General features: G+C 33.8%; 1 protein-coding gene across 1 annotated transcript in view; it reads left to right on the top strand.

The window, feature by feature from the left end:
• The window catches only part of LOC144835110 (uncharacterized), a 59,638-nt gene that overhangs the window by 20,053 nt on the left and 16,525 nt on the right, over window positions 1–23,060 (top strand). Inside the window, exons 22-47 of the mRNA XM_078690154.1 lie at window positions 18–217; window positions 628–850; window positions 1,440–1,829; window positions 2,344–2,475; window positions 2,892–3,188; window positions 3,814–4,254; window positions 4,602–4,765; window positions 5,152–5,398; window positions 5,625–6,305; window positions 6,799–6,978; window positions 7,340–7,491; window positions 8,448–8,742; window positions 9,224–9,646; window positions 10,017–10,250; window positions 10,794–10,970; window positions 11,454–11,755; window positions 12,187–12,301; window positions 12,536–12,804; window positions 12,984–13,122; window positions 13,595–13,999; window positions 14,442–14,876; window positions 15,291–15,698; window positions 16,149–16,231; window positions 16,732–17,053; window positions 19,159–19,349; window positions 19,985–20,219. Of these exons, the coding sequence (XP_078546280.1) occupies window positions 18–217; window positions 628–850; window positions 1,440–1,829; window positions 2,344–2,475; window positions 2,892–3,188; window positions 3,814–4,254; window positions 4,602–4,765; window positions 5,152–5,398; window positions 5,625–6,305; window positions 6,799–6,978; window positions 7,340–7,491; window positions 8,448–8,742; window positions 9,224–9,646; window positions 10,017–10,250; window positions 10,794–10,970; window positions 11,454–11,755; window positions 12,187–12,301; window positions 12,536–12,804; window positions 12,984–13,122; window positions 13,595–13,999; window positions 14,442–14,876; window positions 15,291–15,698; window positions 16,149–16,231; window positions 16,732–17,053; window positions 19,159–19,349; window positions 19,985–20,219 (7,140 nt within the window). The remainder of the gene's footprint in view (window positions 1–17; window positions 218–627; window positions 851–1,439; window positions 1,830–2,343; window positions 2,476–2,891; window positions 3,189–3,813; window positions 4,255–4,601; window positions 4,766–5,151; window positions 5,399–5,624; window positions 6,306–6,798; window positions 6,979–7,339; window positions 7,492–8,447; window positions 8,743–9,223; window positions 9,647–10,016; window positions 10,251–10,793; window positions 10,971–11,453; window positions 11,756–12,186; window positions 12,302–12,535; window positions 12,805–12,983; window positions 13,123–13,594; window positions 14,000–14,441; window positions 14,877–15,290; window positions 15,699–16,148; window positions 16,232–16,731; window positions 17,054–19,158; window positions 19,350–19,984; window positions 20,220–23,060) is intronic.

Raw genomic sequence — 23,060 nt, 5'->3', positions numbered from 1 at the left:
ATTTGTTTTTCTTAAAGGGGTGGAGCTTATGGAAGTGACAGTTACCATCGACAGTGGTGATATAGTTACTGAATACATATCTGCACATCAAGTTACATTAGACTTGACATTGCTTTCTGCCGAGAGTGGAGCGACGATTGTGGGAACTGATCTATGGAGGATTACTACATACCTGAGTGCAGATTCTAATGGTGATGGAGATAGGTTTGCTGAAATGGTAAGAGCTAATCAGGAACCAGTCAATTAGATTAGGGACTTTTCAATTTGCATGTGCACTATGTCAACTGAAAAGTTTACCAAAATCATGGCAGAGAATGATCTTGCTATGATTTTCTGGAAATATAGTAAAAAGCAGTTTACAAATTGTGAATTATAGATATGGTTATGGTTACTTTAAAGATTTTAACAATACAGGTTTAGGGCCTTGTTCCTATCACATGTCTTTTTAGGTTAAAAATGTACTGATAAAACTACCTAAAACTACAAAAATTCACATTACCAACAGTACATAAAGAAAAATAAAATACTAACTATCTTTGGAAAGAAAATTAGATACATAAATCTACACAAACTATTTCCTACCTCAGATGTAGTTTTATAATTATCATAATTTTCTTTTCTCTAAAGGTTGCTGAAACTGGTAGCTACCAAGACATAAACCTTCCTACAGCTGTCACCACTCTCCTTGTCGATGTAGTAACCAATTTAGATGTGTCTGATGTCAGCTGCTCTAAATTTGATTACATATGTGTTGAAGTAGCTCAGAATCCAACATCAAATCCTGATTTTACACTTGACCCTACTCCAGACAATAGTGCGGCAATAGCCTGCACTGCAATTCAATGCACAGGTTCGTTTTTTAGAATCTTACACTCTGTCTACACTATCAAACTAGTTTGAAAAAAAAAAGTGTGATATGCCCAAATACAGCAGTGATATGGCCTCATGAGCATGTCACATTTGTTGCCACATACAGTTTGGTAGTGCAGACAGAGCTTAAGGAAGCAACAGGACAATTGTAGCTTGGTGATTTTTACCCTAAATTCAACAATGTTCTCACAGTATGTTCAACTTCACTCTAAAGACTTGTTTCAATACTTTGTGTAGAGCATCATGTGTCTGTTTGTAGTGTGTAAAATGGATTTCAACCTCTCTGAAGGACAGTGATTTCCAATCTGAGCAATCCTTGGTTGTGTGCCAATAAGAAATCAAATAAAAAAAACAAAATTTCCTTATTCACTCTAAAAATGTTTTATTTTATTTCAGCATTTTCATTTATTTATTATCAAAATTGTTAAAATGAAAATATATGAAGATGAAGATATATTTTTTCCCTGATTTAATTAGAAAATAACAACACCTTTACATTAAAAAAAATGATTTTAAGAATTAAAAAATTAATGTTAACTAATAACTTTTCTCGATTGATCTTTTCTCAGGTCTGCAGCTTGATACATTGGAAATAGATGTCATATCTGGGTCTCCGTTGATTGAACTTACTAATTCTCATTCATTGACCGCTAACATCACGCTTCTCAGCAACCCAGATGTTGATCTTGATGGCACTGACTGGGATGTTGAGCTGACCATTGGTACTGACGATGACTGTACTGGATCAACGATCATGGCCGATCATGTTAGTATGGTAGACGTCATGATGGGTGAGAACATTGTGCTTCAGAATGTGCAAGGAGATTTTGATCTTTCTGACTCATATTGTAATGAGTTGACTTATCTCTGTGTACGAGTAGAGAAAGCTTCAACGGCAACTCCAGATTTTGCCACAAACTCTGAATACATCAAGGGTTCTACACTTATCCCATGCGAAGGTAACTTATAAATATGATTATGAGACTGGATTCTATAAGTTTTCTCAGAAAAATAACTATATAGGTCTATAGTATACAATTCACCAGTGTGCAAAATATGTAGTACATCGCCCCAGTAAAACTGAAAGAAACCATTCGTAGATGTTAAATAGTATAAAGAGAATATAATATGAATAATTAACTTGACCTAAGGCGTATGAGCTTACTAGTTATTACAGAAGTGGTGTAACGCAGGGGAAAAGTCCTCCTTGTTTAGCACTGCTAAGGAGTCATCCAAAGCTTGGTAGTTTCATTGGAGTTGCTCTGGGGCCCCTTAACTCCTGGGTTTATCCATAGATTGCTCTAGCTGTTAACCACAGTATTACTGTTCCTGCTGTGGACAGGCACTTGTTAAGTAAAATTCAAGCTTGGTAACAACTTGATTGGCACATGAATTAGCAAAATAAACTGTTCACCTTTTAGACCTACATTACGCTGATTGCTTATAAAATGATATCATTTATTTTGTCTACAGGTGTTATTATTGATAATGTAACACTAAGTGTGACTGGTAATGATGACCAACCAATTTGTGAAGCTGATATGGACTTCTTAGTCGACCTTTATGTTAGTTTATATTTAGCTGATAATTCTAGAACATTCAATGGTACGTACCGTTCTCTGCCAAGGAGGTTACGTTTTCACCCCTCTATGTTTCTTAGTTTATTTGTATGATTAGGGAGCTTTCGAAACAGGCAACTCAGCAGTGTGCAACCCGCAACCGAGCATGCAAGTTACAGTGTGCATACAGATACGATTGTCAATTTGGTATTACCTGAAGGGAGGCAATGCAGGGCTTTTTCTGATTTGCGAGTCGCACACTGCCGCTTCGTCTGTTTCCGAAAGCTCCCTATTGTCTGTGATCAGCAGAGGCCACAGTTTTTAGGCAAATTTGTGCCACAATGATCAATGACCCACACTCTCTTGATTACTATGTAAAACATATTGAAACATTTGGTGTGAGAAAACAAGACAAATGAAAATAACACTCATTTTTTATTTTGTTTATATTTTTCTCTTTAGATGGCGAAGTACAGAACATTTGGAATCTTACATTATTTACAAGCCCTGACAGTGATGGCAGTACCATCAATGGATCCCCTACAGTTGTTCCATTAACAAATGATCAATTGGCCTATGGAATAGCAAGTATTGCAGGTCGCCAGTTTACCACGACTGATACTCCCTTAGATACCTATGGACTGACATGTGATGAAATGCAGTATTTGTGTATTGTAGCTTCTAAGAGAAATGATATTACTCCTGATATTACCATCACTTTTCCAAATGAACCAACATGCATAGCTGTGACTTGCAAAGGTTAGTACATAATCTGTATGTTTTACTTATCATTTGTTTTTATAACACACCTAAATGTGTATTTGTGTATTATTTGTGCAGTATTAGTTCTACTGCATAGAAGAGTTCTATTTAATGGTTCTATTAAATGGTTCTATTGCACATTTGATACATTTTGAGAATTTTGTGCCACACAAGACTGGTTGTGTGCACTGTCTATAACAAAACAAAACAAATACAAGCACTGCCTTTTTGAATAGCGTTATGTCTAGCATATGACATTTATTCAAGAAGCAGCGAATCAATTGAATAAAACTTTAATTTAGGACAGTAGGTGTATTAAATAGAAATGTTTTGTATTTTTAGAATGGAGAGAGTATTTCCTTCATTGAAAGATTGACATTACTATTTTTAAAAATAGGCTCCACCTTAGTAAATTGAATAGTCAATCTGAAATATTCTTCCATTTCAACTAATACAATTATGCACAACAGCACATAGATTCTTTTTAAAAGGTGGAGGGAAAGCCAAAAAATTAAGTAATGCAACATTACTATTACAAGGTCTATTTATACACATACATATTGAACTGAACAAATAATCTTAATTTTTTCTTTTGTACTTATTTTTTTTATATATATTCAAGGTGTTGTCTTTGATGATACAAGTGCACCATTTAATGATACTGATAATTACATCAGGGAACAATCTCCAACAAATGTTACATTTAGTTTTGATATTAATTCTGATGTGGCAAGTGCAGTTTTAAGTGGAACAGATTTGTGGGCTTTTAGTGTGTTTGTAAGTGCTGATATGAATGGGGCCGAGCCACGTTATGGAGAGACGATGGCAAGTCTCACAGATGCACAGGCAAGCATAGCAATCAGTAGAGCTGGCGATCTGTTATCTTTTACAAATGTTGCAGCATCATTGGATTTGTCAGATCTGCTATGTGTCGAAGATCCTAATTTAGCCTATCGCCTATGTATAATGTTTATGCGTAATTCGGAGAGTGATCCTGCCTTTAGTATGACCACTACAAATGGAAATCCCTTGGGACCATACTGCAGTATTGTTCCTTGTAGAGGTAAGCTACAGTACTTGTTACTATAAGATTGAAGAGATACTTTATTTGTTGCATAGAGTATGATGAGTTTTGTTATACTGTGTTAAGACCCAATACTACTGTTTTTACCATGACTTGTTGTGTAAAAGCCAATCAAAAGTTGGCAGGAATTTTAAATGAACAAAGGAATCTTTGGATATTTAATTGAACTTGGATAAAGAAAATTCTTTATCATTATTACTCATTTAAGGTTAACAATTAATATTGTTTGATTAAATTATTTATATACTCTAACCAACAATCTTAAAATGAACCACTCGTGAATTAGTTGTTTGATGAAGTTCTAATTAAGTTTCTTTGACGTACAGGTGTTGAAATAACAGGTGCAACAGTGGAAACAACTAGTGGAGATCCTGTATTGGAACGAAATACCAACACCATTGGATTCTCAATAACGCTGGAATCTGATCCAGAGGGGGCTAATGCAATTGGTGACAATTTGTGGGCGCTGACAGCAGACCTCAAAGACAGAGTAAGTTATAACTAATTTGTTTTGTAAATTTAGAACATTATAAATGTACCACTCAAGTTCCTATATTTGTATTGTCATATGCCTACAACTTAATTTAATTCTAAGTCATGTAACAAACTAGGAATTTCGTAAATAATTAAGTGACCTCACACATTTCAAAGGCTTCCTGTGTACCTATTCCCTTGGACACATCTCTTTTATTATATATTTAATTATTAATAAATACTTACTACATTCAGCTTAATGACACTTATATTGATACTCCTGTTTTACAATACTAATTGCCATGAAGTTTACACTCTTTATTTAATTGTTATATTTTTATGTAAATTTATGTACAAGACACACCATTTCTTTAAGACTGTTTTTGAATAAAATTGATTTAGGATGGTAATGATTTTACACCAGAAGAGAATGTTGTAATAACAGTAAGTGAGGCTGGTGAAGATTTGACTGCAGGAACTGATCTGGAACTCTCTGGTTTGACAGTATCTGTAGATTTAACCAATTTCATCTGCGAAGACCAAATTCAGCTCTGTGTTAATCTTCAGAAGGATTCTGGAGCCAATCCAGACTTTACTCTAATGCTAGCTTCTGGCGTTTTTCCTTCCTGCGTTGATATAGAGTGTGAAGGTATAATTCAACCAATTGAACATTAAATTATAACAATTCTTTGTAGAGTGTACAGTATTAATATATCTCAATTTCATTTTCGATTACATTTAGATTAAAAACGTCCTTTTTAATTTTACTTGTTTATGTATTTTATGTACAGTACTACTAATAGCCAACACTGTAATATAGCATTTTGACTACAAATTGAAATGTGAGATAGGGTAATATTGTGAATTAATTTCAGGTGTTGTGATAACCAGCTCAACATTAACAGAAACCAGTAGTGTTACTTTCAAAGAAGGCAGCAACAATCAGGATGTAGAGATAGATCTCCGCTTTCTGGTTGCAGACGATGCTGGTGGGATTGACGGCAGTGATCAGTGGAATATTAAAGTATTTGTAAACAATGCATCTGATGGAAGTGGTGATGTGTATTCAGAAGTTTACAGCATACTGCCAGCAAATTTGCCTAATATACCAGCCGTTCCTGGGGAAAATTTGGATTTCAGCTCGATCATGGCAACTTTGGACTTTTCTAGCCCAGAGTACTTAACATGTCGTGATATCAAATACCTCTGTGCAACTCTAGAGAAGGCTGATACAGCAACCAAGAATTTCAGCCTTTCAGGGCGTCCCGCTGAGGCTGTTACAGCTTGTGAGGAAATTGACTGTGAAGGTGTCATTATAGAGACAACAGAACTCACTATTACCACATCTGATCCATTTGTAAAGGAGGGAAGTACTGAGACTCTTGAGTTTAACATTGTATTGACTCCAGATAGTGAGTCTTCAACTTTAACCAATGGTACTTCACTGTGGACTGTTGAAGCTTTTGGCAGCTCGATAAGTGATGGTTCAGGTGATCGTTTCGCTTCAGTTGTGGCGATAAATCCGTCTGAAGTTGGAATGGTTGGAGTTACTCCAGGTTAGTCATTTTAGTAAAACATAAATAATGCCTTATACAACAAAGAGTTATAATGTTCAAGCGTAAAAGTTTCAGTAGTTTTTATTTTAGTTGTATATATTTTAAGACTTTAAAATACAAATAATACAAGCCCTCCACATATTATTCTTTATTCAGCATCAGAAAAAAAACGATTGTTAGCCAAGCAATGTGCTAAAATAAATGGTTGACACAAATTTACACTTTCAGTGATTATAACTTTTTAAAAGTATATGCAGTAAATTTGACCAAATATAAAGTCTCAAGTCTGAATTTTTTAAATGCATTTCAGAAAGTAGAGATGAGTTTTCAAAAACAACGATTTTGTAAGGAATTACTGTTTTGTGCTTCCATCTGGACGTGTCCCATCTATAGAATGATATCGGAATCCTATAAGACAAATATTAATTAATTTGATGAATATGAAGACAACTTTTTGAATAACTAAAGTTATTAAATCTTTCTCTCACCACAGGATCCACAACAGATTTTACTGGATTTGAAGTAATGTTCGACTTGACTGATATCAGCTGTTCGAATTTCAACCACATGTGTGTGGAGGTATCTCGCAACCAAGCAGCTGACCCTTTCTTCACACTTGATGGTTCACCGACCGATGCTGCTCTTGTGGGATGTGTAGAAATTGAATGCATTGGTAAGTATTAGAAATATGTGATGATGAAAGATTTGTGTCAATCAAACCAAAAATACCATAGACATAAACTGCTGTCAAACCTCGAAAAGAGGCCCATGGGCTTTTTCTTTTTTTAGTACTCTTGGTGGGCTTCTTGCAAACTAAAGAGGGGACTTCTTTACAAAATGAATGTTGTAAATTTTGTGAATTGCTACTAGAATAATATAATAATTTCTTGAGACATTTCCTGCCAATTTTACATATTTTACCAACATAGCAGACAATTTACGATCAAAACACCATTTGGAAAACAATAAACTGTACAAATAATGTATGATATAAACACAACCATACATTATTAATCGGCATTTTTTTTTTTCAGGTGTTCGTGTAACTGGTGGAACTATTGATGTAGAATCTAACACATTACCTGTTTTAGAAGGCTTAGAAACATTAAACATTGGACTGAACGTACAATTTAATACTCATAGTAGTGGAGCTGATATTATGGGCGCCGATCTCTGGAACCTACAGGTAAGGTTGTTTTCTTCTAGTCTATTTTTATTTATGTTTATGTTCTTCCTATTTCTGTGATGTTGCATTGTGCCTAATAATGTTCAGTGTGAATGATGGTTACACCCATATATTCTGTTAATTTTTAACTTTCCTTTGAGTTGTATTTGTATTATTGAGCACTGTATCTTGCATATATAAGTATTGACCCTTGTTGTTGTAATAATATTATACAATATATACACATCAATACAAGAAAACCTATTTATTATAATTTCATGTTCAGAGAGTCTCTACTTGCCGCATTCTATAGATCTGTATATCCCAAAACATTATGGTTATCGTTTTTTTCTTGGGCCTCTTTTGAACTTTGAAATTGTATGCCTATTTATATCCATATGCAATTTTAGGACAGCTTAAAACTATTTGTATTGTATTTTGAAAGAATGTTTTGCCATTTTATTTTGATTGCAGTGCATAATGTTGAATTTATACAAATAATTAATGTTTCACCTCCTGCCTAGCTAGGCTTAGGCAGCGATACCATTACAAAACTTTGACAGGCAATTGGAACTAATCTAGGCTAAATCTGTTTTTTCCAACCATTCCACGTCTTTTAGAGATTAGTTAATCAAATTCATACAAACAATCTGAAGCTAATTTAAATGCTTTTTTGGTCTAAATTAGTACATACATCTCTCCAAAAATGTACTTATGTCGGAATACCCGTCATCACACTTTTTGCGGCGTATTTCAAAAGTAAAAGTATAAAAAAAATACTTTCCAAACGATAAGATTTTTTTTGTACACGAAAAAAGTACTATTGAACAACCATTGCACGCCATGTGACCCACAATCATGCAATCAAATGACATGAATATATTTAGGTGTAAATTATTATTATTAAATTGTTTTTTTAGTATTTTGTTTCCATATGTTATATGTTAATAAAATTCTCCATCAAATGTTTCTTTTAGGTGTTCACATCATCAAGTGACACAGGAATGCCAGCTACATCACCAAAAGTGTCTGGAATATTAGATGGTTCATCTAAAACTCAGCAGATAATGGCTGGGAATAGTCTGACTTTCAATAGTTTGATGGCTGATCTTAACACCACTGCCACGACATGTGGTAATGAACTGTATGTCTGTGCAGAGTTGGTTAGAGACACGTCTTCAGACCCTGAGTTTACCCTGAATGGTTACGATGCAAGTGTGCTAGAAATTAATGATGACATGCTTACGGTGTGTAAAACAGTAGATTGTCAAGGTAAGAGACTAGTATTGATAATGCACTATAAAATTGGCCTAATTTAAGGTGTTGGACTTAGCCAAAATCTAATGTACCACAACAATACAATATCCGCTATTTTAAGGATTACTAAAATTGATTTACTAAAAAGAATGTTAGGAGTTGTTTGACAGTACAGTTTATTTAAGAATTAAGAACATTGTTTCTATTCCATCATGGAATATTTGTTTGTAGCCACTTTCTTCTGTAAAAAAATATCTGATATAAAATTAATCCCTATAGTTTCATATTAAATTTATTATTTTAACCAATTTTATGTCATTAATTGAAAATGCCACTGATTATGATTATCATCATCACTATCATCATTCCCTCTGCTAATCAATTTGATTCTCTCTTGTTGGCCCAATGGTCTTTTTACATAATATTCAAATTTTTTATATAACTGAGCATTGCACAATCTCTAACATTCTTTTCTTTTATCCAATTCTAATTACAGGTGTAGTTATTAGTACTTCAAGTTTATCTGTTACTGATGGTGGTAGTATAATTGAGAATGAGAACTCATTCTCTGTAACACTTGATGCCTCATTTACATCAGAGGCAGATAGCGGTGCTGTCAATGGTGATGGTAACTGGGGTTTGCAAGTGTTTATCAATGATGCAAGCGATGGAACTGGTGACTCTTTCAGCACATTAACAACTGCTGATTTAGGATCAGATGCTGATTTAGATCTTGAAGCTGGCAATTCTGTCACATTTTCCAATGTTAATGTTGATCTTGACCTCTCCAATATTGTCTGTGAGGGGTTAACAACTTATTTATGTGTGAATCTGATAAAAGGAAGTGGCAGAGATTTCTCTTTGGAAGGCACTCCTGATGACAGTGTTTTAACAGTTTGCGAAGAAGTTACATGTGTTGGTAAGCTATTTACAAGAATATTAACTTTCACTTTTATAAATGAGAATCTAAATAAGTTTTTCACAATTGTTTTTTGTGGATAAAGCACAATTCATTTTGAATTTATGATAATGGAAACCTTAAATTATAAATTATGGTCAGTTTTCTTACACACAAAAGTTTTGTTCTTTATAATATTGAAACTTTAAAGTTTTGAAAAATACCAGATAAAGATGTCCTTAAAAAAGAAATGGCAAAACAATTACATGTCACATACAATTTCCATTATAACATACAAATGGTTAATGAACAGTGCAAATATCAACTAGAGATATGAGGAGAATATAAAGTACAGTGTACTATTATAACAGTACTGATTATTTTTTTGTAGGTGTTACTATTATCAGTAGTACTATTAGTGTAACTTCACCTGCTGTTAAAGAGAACCAAGACAACCTTAATGTATTGGTTGATTTCTCAATGACTGCCAGTGCTTTGTCCGCTAGTGTCAGTGGTTCTGGTCTTTGGAGTGTTACAGTATTCACCAACTCAGATAACACCGGAAAGGATCTGTCACATGCATTTTCTACAGAAATTACTCTTACATCAGCACAGTCACAAGAAGGTAAAAGCAATGATTTATAAACAAAATAAATGGTTTGATGGTTTAAATTTGTATAGCGCAAAATACAAATAGTCTCTATGCGCTGTTTAACACAAGTGTAAAAAGAAAGAAAGTGTTATTGTTAAAAAAACTTGGAAATAGTCTATTTCGTCTGGGCCAAGGATTTCCTACAGGCATTAGATGCTTGAGAAGACGTTTGGTCAGGATTATTTGCCTGAACACTCATAGGTATGGTCCTACCCCGAGAGCTAGATTGAGATAAGATCCACTACTTTGCAGTAGGCCAGCGAGACGTACATGTCACAGATGGTTGTACTTGCGGCCACACAGATATGCTGAATGCCAGTCTAGCGCCAATCAATCTTTCAAGGTTGATCTGGTTGGTAAAAGGGATATGAGGACAATGTCATGCATGAGAGACATTAATGTGGCCCTCTACAACTCTTTGACTGTTGCCAGGGGTGTCCTTTGGACTATTTGCATTTGTACTCATAGATTTCCAAGGCCACTGTAACAACTAACATGTAATGGTTTTGTTTTTAGGTGTTGTTCCAGACCAAACCACTACCCTCTCAGACCTTACATTCTCGATAAATCTTGACAACATAAGTTGTGAGATTGTGCCATTCATTTGTGCTAATATTAGCCGCAATCAAGGAGACTTTTCTTTTACAGCAGAAAATAATACGGATACTGCATGTACTCCTCTATCATGCAATGGTATTTATTCTTTTTTTAAAATTAATTTATTAAAATGTATTATAACACATCTATGTGAATAATATAATACCATCTGTCATTTACATGGATATCTGTAACAACAGAATTTATGATTAAGAGTCCTACTATGCTGATAAGTATACATTTTACATACAGTATACAGAAAAGAAATTAACAGTTTTTATCATAACTATAGAATAACCATTTATACTATCCTTGATGAATATAATATTTTTACACGTCACACATGATCTGTAAGAACAATCAAACTGTTATATTGTATCAATGTTATTGTTCTTACTAATCATGAAGTCATAAAATATTATTTTCATCAAAGATCGCATTTAATTTTGTTAAAATTTTTGTTTTCTGTAGAACAAATCATTCAGTATTGTCCTAGTATAAACGGACCTTAAGGGAGTTTGTAATTTTAGTGTTTTTGTTTCATGTTCATACTAACCCTTTATTGTCATATTTTCACAGGAGTTATTATTGTTGAATTAACAGCAGAAGGTGTAAGTTCAGATCCAGTAGAACATGACAGTAACTATCAGTTCCAGACAACAACATATGTATTGGTTTCTGATGACAGTGCCTTACTTGGATCCGGTCTTAGACTTTGGGATTATCGTTTTTTTGCAAATACGGAGCAAGATGGTTCGGGAGACAACAATGGAATTGAACACATTATTCCAGATGTCACGTCTAATATCAATACACATAATTATAACTTGCTTACCCCAAAGACTGTAACGTTTGACATTTCATCAATTGAGTGTGATCAGGTTTGTAAAATTATTTTATTTTTGTATTTACTTTGTTTGTTTTATTTTTTTATTCGACCAACATATCACAATTTTGTTTGCAGACACCATGTGTATTTCCAAAAGGAAAATATGGTTGAGAATGTCGAATTTTCACAACACAATTTTTCCAAGCAAAATTTTCATTTTCATTTCATTTATTTATTCGACATCATGTCCTAGGACCCTAAAAGCAACAGAGTCACCATAACATGAAATGTCTGGGGACCCAGAAGAACTTAATTACATAAAATTAAAAATCAATATAAATATCAGAAATATAAGAAGAAGAAAGAGGCAAATTTGTTTAGAATTTTTAAAAGTTATTAAAAGAATTATACTCAACAAATGAAATGTTAAATCCCTGTACCTAGGTCAGGATTGAACTTTCCTCTCTCATTTTTAATTTATAGATTCCGTACATCTGTTTAACCTTATCAAAAAGCAGCAATCCAACCCGGCTTTTCACATTGCAACCATTCCCTGATGCAAGCGTTCTTACTACGTGTGTGGAAGTCATGTGTAAAGGTACACTGAAGTTTTTATTTGTTCTTGTTGATAGAGATTGAGATGGCTTTCATTGTCTTTAGACGTGAACCTTAGGGGAGAAGCATGCAGTTAAAAACTGTAATATCTAAGTCCATGTAGAACTCATTCATTATGAAGCTCCTTTGAGCATGTTGATTTATAAAAAGGACGCTATAAAAATAGGGTATTTAAGTACATAAATGAGAATAGAAAAGAGGAAAAATTTTTTTTTAGGGGTGGAAGTAACGCAGGCCGCACTGACCATCAACACAGGAGCTGACATCTCAGAGGGTGACTCTGCACATACTTTTGACATAAGTGCTGCCTTCAGCATAGATCCAACTGGTGCTACCATTGCTGGTGATGGTCTCTGGCAGTTGACACTCTTTGCAACTCGTGAAAGTGATGGAACAGGAACAAGATATATAGAGAACCTGGTGACATTAGGGTCACAAGAAGACAACGATATCAACAATGATCAACTTGCTCTACTCAATCTACAGGTTAGTGATAGTGTATGTAATTTAAAGATACCTTTAAAGTTAAATTTATAATCCCGACTAGCTGTGAAATTCAAAGATCTTACAAACTGAAGGCTAGGTGGAAAACAAACTGAAGATCAAAAGTTTAGATCTTGAATCTAATGTTATATCAAATCTTTATTATGCTTCATGTTTTGTAGACAACTGTTTCATTGGAAAATGAGTACTGTTCTAACCTCATGTATTTATGTGTTGAATTGGGAAAAGGAAATTCTCCTCAACCAAAAGACTTTACACTGGATGGTGAACTGATTGGTTGCCAGCCTTTAGAATGCTTGGGTAGGTTGCTCTTATGGTATTAAATAATGTAGATATATTGAAAGAATGATTTTTAATTAAATTAAAATAACACAAAACATAGTTTTCAAACCATGACCATATTATTATATTAGAATGCATCAAGCAAAACTGTGTCAAGGAATCATGTGGGTGGTGGTGTCAAGTATTTTTAGTCGCATGGACGCGACTCTATAGTTCACTATGTCGGTCGGTCGGTCTGTCTGTCGGTCCGGTATCACTATGCGTTTTATCGCTTTTCTGTACTTTTTGAACTGTTTTGATGTACAGAAAAGTTTTAAAGTACATTACTTTTTGAAAGTTCATTTTTTTTCTGAGAGCACGCGACTTATGGCTGTTGGCCTTGTTTTAAAAAGAATCATTGTATGATTTAGAGACACCACATTTTGGAGATGATAGTTTCATAAATACATAGTACTTTCTAAAGCCAATTTTGTTATATTTTTTTTAACAGCTATTACTATTACCGATACATCTGTAACAACTTCAAGTTCACTTATTGAAAATTCTGTTGGTAACACTATAACACTGTCCGTAACTCTTGATAGTGAAGATAACAGTCTTGAGTCAGTGACAAACCTGTGGCTTATCACTGTCTTTACAAGCGATCAGGATACAACCGACCCAAGTGCTGATCGTTTTAACGAAGCAAATGGTGCCATCAGTAGCACACTTGAGACACAACGTTTGACTGCTGGTACACCATTGGTCTTTGATCCTGTAGCTGTGTCAGTAGATGTAGAGACAACTTGTGTCCAGGCAGCTTACATATGTGTGGAAGCCCGTCAAGCCACCACAGCCCAACCACGAGTTGTCTTAATTGGACAGACTATTGGATGTTCAGAGATTACTTGTAGAAGTAAGTTAAATAGCAACTGTTAATTTTAAAATTGCTATTGTTTAAAATGTAATCTATGGCATATATTGTGCAATGAATGCTTTGAGTGTGTCTTATATATACTGTAGAATTTTTATGATGTTAATTTATATAGTATACAAATAATATAATTAGTTGGATGGTGAGAAATATTCTCTCCATTAAAAAAATTAAAAAATTGGTTATACTAGACCACTGTCCAAATAAAAATCCAAGATAAGAATTATGTACATATTTGAAGTTATTTATAAATCTAGGATAACAATATTTATTTGGCAACCATAGTGATGTGAAATAACCAGAAGTTACAAATGCTAATGACAGTTATATATATTTATGTATGTGTGTACAAATTTGCAACATACATTTATGAACACACTATTTTTGAGAACCGTGTATTAAATTATATGAATATTTTTTTTAGATGTTGAAACTACATCCACCTCAGCGACTATCAGTAGTGGTGGTAATTTGGTTGAAGGCGAAAATTCTGAAGATGTTGTTCTTGATATTGCTGTCCAATCAAACTCAGATGGTGCCAGCATTTTTGGAAGTGATCTCTGGAAAATGACCATGTTTTTCAGTAGTACTGATGGTGAAGATGGAAAAATTGATTCCCGTGAGACTCCACTTGTACTGACATCAGCACAGGCCAATGCTGATCTTACTGCTGGCAGTGCTCTTGAGATAACTGGTCTTACAGCATCTTTACCAATGGATGGAATCACTTGTGATGATGCTCTTTACATTTGTGTTGACTTCCGTAGAGGAGATTCTCCTTCCATAGATTTTACAATGTCTCCAATGCCAGACAGAGCAACAGCACAAGTTGGATGCACTCCCGTTGCTAGTTGTCAAGGTAAAATTAATTTAATTCAACATCACAATTGGAGATTTTTATTTTACTACAACTTGCTTCAATGTCATGTACTGAGTGGGTTAAATGGCTGAGCGGTTAAGGCAAAAGCTTCTTTACCGTACATAAAGAGCCAACAGTATCGGCTTGTGTTCGAGGCAGACTCGTTCCTAGTTTTGGTTGTGCTCTCGGATAAGGATACACTGTAGGTCCAGTGTACAAAGTTTGTTTGTATGCACTTTAAAGGACCTAATTCATCATTTGAGATGTAGGGGTTAATTGGCCCCTGTGATAGAACACATCTGATAGAACAGTGATTAATTTACTATTGTAATCCCTGACCATGTGCAATTAGTATTGAAAACTGCCTTTTTAAACTTACACAAACTGTTATGATTTATTTTATTTTTATTTCAGGCATTGAAATTGAGGAATCAACTTTTAATCTTGTTGGATCACCATTGGTTAGTGCGGAAGCCAATGCCCTTACATTCTCTGTCAATTTAGATATTGCATCTGATAGTGGAACTGTTAGTGGTGACAATCTTTGGAAACTAACCTTCTTTCCAAACAGTGAGAGTGATGGAAGTGGAGCCTATTTACCTTCCTCGTCTCTGGTCGTGCCGTTTACTGGAAATTCTGAAGTTATTTCCGGTGTGACAACTGGATTGGACAACATTGATGGAATGTTAGACTTAACCGGTGTTCTTTGTGAAGATGCTCAGTACCTTTGCTTGGTTGTGTCAAAGGGTGATAACCCAGAAACGGACTTCACAATTGAAGACACAAGTGATTTAGCTGCTTGTTCTGCAGTTAGTTGCGTTGGTAGGTTTTTGTTGCGTAGCAGCTATTCATATTGCACAGTAATTTTACCTCATTTATGCTTCATTGCTTGTCAGATCTTACAGTTCATTGTGTGAACATTGGCCTGACGACTAAGTAAGCACTCACTTAATAACCTATAACTGTTAGAGTCCACACAAAATATTATAATTATAATTTTAGAATATTTTTTAGAGAATGTATTTCAAAAGATATCTGTAGTCTAATCATTGTATATGGCAGGGTCCCGAAATGATTCTGTTTGTGGATAAATGGCAAAATGTTGTGAATGTCATTTTGAACCAGTTGTGTCAAATAATGATAGTAAACACAACATGATTGTTTTTACATAAAATGTTTGATGACTTAATCAATAACAACAGTGATTACCATCTGTTGATATCTTAAAATTTGTTATATTAAAATGTGCTTTTTATATTTTTTTTTCGACAGGGGTTTCTGTGAGTACAGAACTTAGAAATGTTGGTGACTTCACAATCCTGGAAGATGCAAGCTCACTTCCATTTGATTTTGCTGTAAGTTAGAACATTCTTTTTTTTAAAATAAATAAATAGATTAATAATAATAATATAATAATATAACAATTTATATAGCGCACATATCCACTAAAAGTGCTCAAGGCGCTAATCACAACACTGTTTGTTTATACTTTTTTTTTTACATTTTCTGCTGGTGACGTTTCCTTCGCTGATTTGTCCCTATATGAATTGTGCTTTACTAAATTCACTTCTTAAGCTTTCAAACTAATTTGTTGAAATTAAAAAAAAAATCCAAATATAATGTTAACCTACTTCATCTAAGCCGGCGTATAACCACCATTCGAAAGAGTGTCTTCTGCTTTATTCTGCTTCTAACTATTTTTTGTCATGTCTCCAGTGTACATTATATTGTATATATATTAAATTTATAACATTTATCAGAGTACCAGAACATTTTGTTTTGTAATACATTTGTAAATTTATATTATTAAACTTGTAATGAGTGGTTTGATAATCAAGTTTCTTTCTATACAAAGCTTGATGTAACCTCAAACGATGATGGAGCATCAGTAGCCGGTGACAACTTGTGGAACGTGGTGATATTCCTCAGCACAAACAATGCAGGCACAGGAACACGTGTTTCTGAGACAACTGCCACACTTGATGATGCAAGCCAAGATCTTGCTTCTGGTGCTGCTACCACTATCTCAGGATCTGCTGAATTGGATCTTGATGGTGTTATCTGCAGTGTCACTGCTAACCACATCTGTGCTTCTTTGTCCAAATCACCCAGTGCATCTCCAGACTTCACCATTGAAGAAGATGAATATGTCTCTTGCAAAGAATTCGCTTGTGAAGGTATGTCACGAAAAATATCTGTAAACTGCCATCAACCTCACTTTTGATTGATTACTCTTATTGGTTGGCCAATTTCTGTATAATTAAAGACAATATCATCTGTCCCTTTGTTCAATTATTTTTTTTTTTACATTTTCTGCTGGTGACGTTTCCTTCGCTTTTTATGTTGGTTCTGATAGTAGATCGATGTCAGTGTTTATTCCAGTTTTAATTTGTGAACACCACATGTTTTTGTCTTCTGCTACTGGTTCCCATGTACAAGGATCAATTCCAAATTCTCTTAAATCTCTCTTTATAACATCATTCTACTCTTATATCCTTTTCATCAATGTTATTTTTTTACCTTCTTCTTATTAACTGTAATATTCTTTTCTTTTTCTCCGCCCTGCATACGATTGGTCCTCTAAACGGAGATAAATATTTATCATTTATATGTCTATTTTTTAATAAAGAATGATTTGCCAGAGATATTGCTTTTTTAAAATGTTGCATGATATAAAAGGCTTATTTATGTGCAAGAAGAGTTTATCCACATTGTAATTAGTCAATGAAGCTATGTTAATACAGTACGGTTACTTTATTTTCTTGTCCATAAGTTCCTATTAACTAAAACAATTAAAAGATTTCAAAACATCAATTTAAATATATATAGCTACAAGGTTAACATGATATGAATACTGCAACTATGAATTAATGGCCTAACATAAGACAAACACTTTCCATAAATAATATGCATAAATACTGTATCAAATTACAACAAATAATTACACTAATAACTACTAGAAACATAAAGGAAAAACTCACCAAACGTTGAGCCTCCAAAGCGACCAATTACAGGTTTAAAACTTGAAACAGTAGGCCTAAACTTTGTGAACTAATCCACCTACATGCATTGCACAGGGTTTATGACCAAAGCGGCCGCGAGCGAAAGCGGCCGCCAATCCATAACAATGCATTTGTCTTACATTTTTTTTCAAATTTGAACCAGATGATAAATAATAAGATAAGAAAATAGAGCACATCAGCATTTGTTTTCAAACAACTGTTACACATTTATTAACACAAAATTCAATTGTAAGAAACAAATAAATAAATGTATCATTCATATTTATACCTTAATATATTCATATCTTAACATATGCATTTTAATTCATATCTTGACATATTTAATTAATTAATATTAATTAATTTCTTAAAATCCATTTAGTCCGCTCTATTAATGCTGTCCCATTCATTAATTTAGTGTACTCTTGTTAAAATACTGCTGCTTTTGTTTTGTGGCATTAGGACCTTTGTTTCAGTACAAAAGGCAAAACACAACAACACCCTGAATGCTGCAGATATAAAACAGAACTGGTTTAAGTTCTAAGTTATATATATATTTATATAGTATGGTCTCTTTATTTTTCTGAATGTTGCAGAAATAAAACAGATCTGGTTAAGTTCCAAGTTATATATATTATATAGTACTGTATATATCTTTATTTCCTTTTCGCAGGTCGGATATTGAATATTTTTGAAAGGATTTCTAGATACTGTGATCTATATCCGTAATATATGATATACTGTATTCATTTATACAATACAGAGATATAATTATAATGTGTCCATTCAAGGCATTATTTTTAAAATTAACACCTTTTTGTTTCTGAACCAGTTGAGATCTTTAAATATAATAAAAATACTTAAATACCAAAATAATAACCTAATAATACAGTACTACAATGACGTGCAGGCTACATCGGTGACTGCCCCAAACATTTGTATGACGTACTTGGTTTTATAGATTCTATTGGCGGCCGTTTTCGCTCGCAGGCGCTTTGGATATATACCTTGCTCAGCACAGTGTACAGCACTACTGTCTACTGTTCCCTTCACTTGCTACTGTTATTGTGAGACTGACTACAATAGAACAATAGGCAGCTAGCCAGACTACTAGAGTGTATTGTCTACTGCACACATGGTGTGGCACAAAATGCAAATTAGCAATACTGCATGGTTGAGTGAACTCAACACAATACAGACAATAAAAGTTAAGATTTGAACCCTACACACATCTCCAGATTAACTATGATTATACAATCATTAAATTGTTTCCTTTATAGGTGTTGTGGTGACAAACACTGATGTTACAGTGGTAAATGGAGATCCTCTTCTTCAGTTGACGGAAAACTTTGATGTGAACCTAAATATTGTAGTAACTACTGCAGATCTATCTGCTGAAATATCTGGTACAGATCTGTGGGAATTTGAAGTTTTTGTCAGTAGAAATGCAGATGGCTCGGGTGATAAGGAGGTATATATTTAAAAATAGTAAGCAAATAATGAATGTTTATGAGTTGGATGGTGAGAATATTTTATGAGTTCATGAAAATAGAGCAGTCAATTTTTTATCGAATCTCTCCATTCAATGAATACAAAACATTAATTATTTGTTTTATAACACACCTACTTTTATTCAGTTTATCTATTGTACATCATTAACATATGCTAGGTCATGAAGCTAAGCCATTAAAAAGGCAATGTTCCAACTTAAGATGCGGAGTAGAACAGTTACAAACACGAACAATGTCACGTGGCAAAAATTCTTTAAAAATTTGAAAGTGTATTAGAATGTGGTAATTAGATATTACTTTGATGGGCCAATTCCAAATGACGTGATGCGTGTAAGAATACAATCAGGTATGTTATAAAATAGAATATGATCATGTCATCTTCTGACAATAGAAACAGGGAACATGACATTTTAATTGTTTAGATTAAAGGTTCCATAGTAGTTATACAATTATCATCAGTAAAAAAATTGGAGCTGTCGAATAAAGGAATTTGGTAAAAGTTTAAAGATACTGCAAGCAAAGATGTATTACAAAAACTTCCATTTAGGTTCAGATATACTGCATTGAATCTAAAATTTAAATATTGTTTTTACAGGGTACTACAAATGCTGACCTAACATCAAGCCAATCCGATATGACTCTTGCATCCGGGATGACTGGAAGTTTCTTGGGTGTATCGGCTACTCTAGACCTGAGTGCCTTCCGTTGTAACAATGTTGACAATTACATATGTGCAACAATAGCAAGAAGTTCATCTGCTTCTCCACTATTCAGTTTAGAAGGCGAGACAGATGGTGCTCTAACTGGTTGTGTTGCAGTGGATTGTGAAGGTATCCCTTTGAAAAAAAATTTACCGTCGTTTACCAGTGTTGAACAACGGTAAACAACGTCGTACTAATCACCAAGGTTAATCACCTACTTACATGTTTTAATGGGTCTCATGATGGACTTTTAATTGGTTGCTGAAGGCAATCTATTAGTTGGCTTGTTTAACAATCACCAACTTACTGAATAGCTCCACCCTTCAAATATATAGACCAATGGCAAAGTCCAGTTTTAATTGAGGGTTGAAGACAAGTGTTTTTAGTGACGTGACACGTGTCCTCTTCCTCCTAGTTTTTATCAGATAGTTTTCTTGAAGACAACAAAGCCCTCTATAGCCCAGTTGATGGTATAATAAAATATATAAAAAAAGGTAAGCCTATTTGAACTTGGCCAAATCAGGAATGCAGTTTATTTAATCATTCGCTGATATAATACGATAGGTAAAAATACAAATGATGGAGATAGGCCTACACAAAAAATATTAATTCTGTCCACTAAATACTATTCTAATGTATAAGATTTTTTATTCGGTGATATTTACTGCCATATCACATGGTTTAGATGGGTGAAATTTCCGAATTTATCTATGAACGAAGTTCTCAAAACGATGTAAATATATTTACATAATGTATATAAAACGGTGGTATAAATGATTGTAAAGTGAAAATAGCGTGTCCGGTATTTTTTATTCGGACCCGTTAGCTGTTCTTGTTCACGACGGTAAACTACGGTAAACTACGGTGTTATTGAGTGTTAGGCCTAACTATAAAAACAACTGTGATATTTACTGCCGTATCACATGGTTTAGATGGGTTAAATGTCTGAATTTATCTATGAACGAAGTTCTCAAAACGATGTAAATATATTTACATAATGTATATAAAACGGTGGTTTAAATGATTGTAAAGTGAAAATAGCGTGTCCGGTATTTTTTATTCGGACCCGTTAGCTGTTCTTGTTCACGAGGGTAAACGACGGTAAACTACGGTGTTATTGAGTGTTAGGCCTAACTATAAAAAACGACGGTGATATTTACTGCCGTATCACATGGTTTAGATGGGTGAAATTTCCGAATTTATCTATGAATAAAGTTCTCAAAACGATGTAAATATATTTACATAATGTATGTATATAAAACGGTGGTCTACATGATTGTAAAGTGAAAATAGCGTGTCCGGTATTTTTTATTCGGACCCGTTAGCTGTTCTTGTTCACGAGGGTAAACGACGGTAAACTACGGTGTTATTGAGTGTTAGGCCTAACTATAAAAACAAAGGTGATATTTACTGCCGTATCACATGGTTTAGATGGGTGATATTACCGAATTTATCTATATGAACGAAGTTCTCAAAACAGTATTTACTATTGGGAACGAAGAGATGTTCGTTTGTAAAATTAAACTAAAAAAACTGTATGCTAGTAATGCGACAATTGTTTTGTACTTTTTTAAGGCTCCATTGTAGGCCTAATGACGGTAAACTACTTATAAAAAAACAACAGTGATAGGTAATGAATGACATAATATGGGTCGATTGTGTGATCAAAGCGGAATTGACGGGTGTGTGTGTGGGTGGTTTAAGAGTATTGCCTATCATACAATCCTTACCTCTTAAATTTAAAATACATTTTATTCTTTATACATAACTATTCTATTTGATTTTCAAAGAAATGTGAAGTCATTGAAAAACTATGTTTATTACATTTGCAATTACCATAAAATATATAAAAACGGTGGTATATAAATGATGTGGAAATGAGGTGAAAATAGCGTGTTCGTATTTTTTATCCGGAAATGACCAGATTGTTATATACCTTAGGTCCATGGTTGTCATGACGGTAAACAACGGTAAACTACGGTGTTATTGATAGTTAACTATAAAAAAACAACGATGATATTTACAGTCTTATCACATGGTTTAGATGAGTGAAATTTCCAAATTTATCTATGAACGAAGTTACTCAAAACATCCCTTCGTTTAGTAGAACTTAAACTTAAGCTAAAGTATAATGCCTGAACAAGTGTTGAGCGGTCATATACATCTCTTGAGCAACGCATTTACAAGTTGAAGTAAAATGCTAATGAAATAATTATAATAAATAACTAATATTTTGTTCCTTTCATTTTCAGGCTCATAAAAGATAGGCCTACCGCTATAAAAATGCGGTTTAACCAGGGAAGAGTGTGCACTCTTCCCTGGGTAAACCGAATTTTACAATTAACCAAACAATTCGGTGATATGTATTTCATGCGTTCCGGGCCAAATCGTCCCGGGCCGATTTATTATATTTATTTCGTATATAATAATTTTTATTTAGTATTCACGTTTAAATATATATATTTTTTTAATTTATTTCAGTTTAGATCATAGGACTCTTAATTCATGTTTATTTACTTTATTGCAGTCCCTGACCAATTCATCTCTTTTTTATATTATGGTTTGTTGGTCAAATAAATAAATAAATGAAACACTGATATTAAGTTAACATTAAGAGAATAATGAGAGAACTTACGACTGTAGTTATTTTATTTGATCATCAATGGCAACACAATCTGCAATAACCATAGAGTAATAACAGATTGTATTTAGAAATAAACAATGCTATACGCCTAATAAAGCAATTCCAAAGGCGGCTGATAATGGGGAAATAACTATCATGCAAACATACAGTAGCGTGTTTAATTGCAAACGTGAATTGTAGACAGATAGAACAAGTTTAGAACAAGTCAACCCCCATTTCAGCACAATTCTTTCTGGCAATTTGATTTAACACATTTGCTTATTTTATCTCCTTACTTTGAGATCCAGTCATAAGCATTGCCATTTTTTCTCAGTGTAATTTGCCTT

The sequence above is a fragment of the Antedon bifida genome, chromosome 1, assembly GCF_963402885.1.
Source record: "Antedon bifida chromosome 1, ecAntBifi1.1, whole genome shotgun sequence".
Lineage (NCBI taxonomy): Eukaryota > Metazoa > Echinodermata > Crinoidea > Comatulida > Antedonidae > Antedon > Antedon bifida.
The sequence above is the reverse complement of the archived record's forward strand: the minus strand, read 5'-3'. Positions and strand labels throughout refer to the sequence as shown.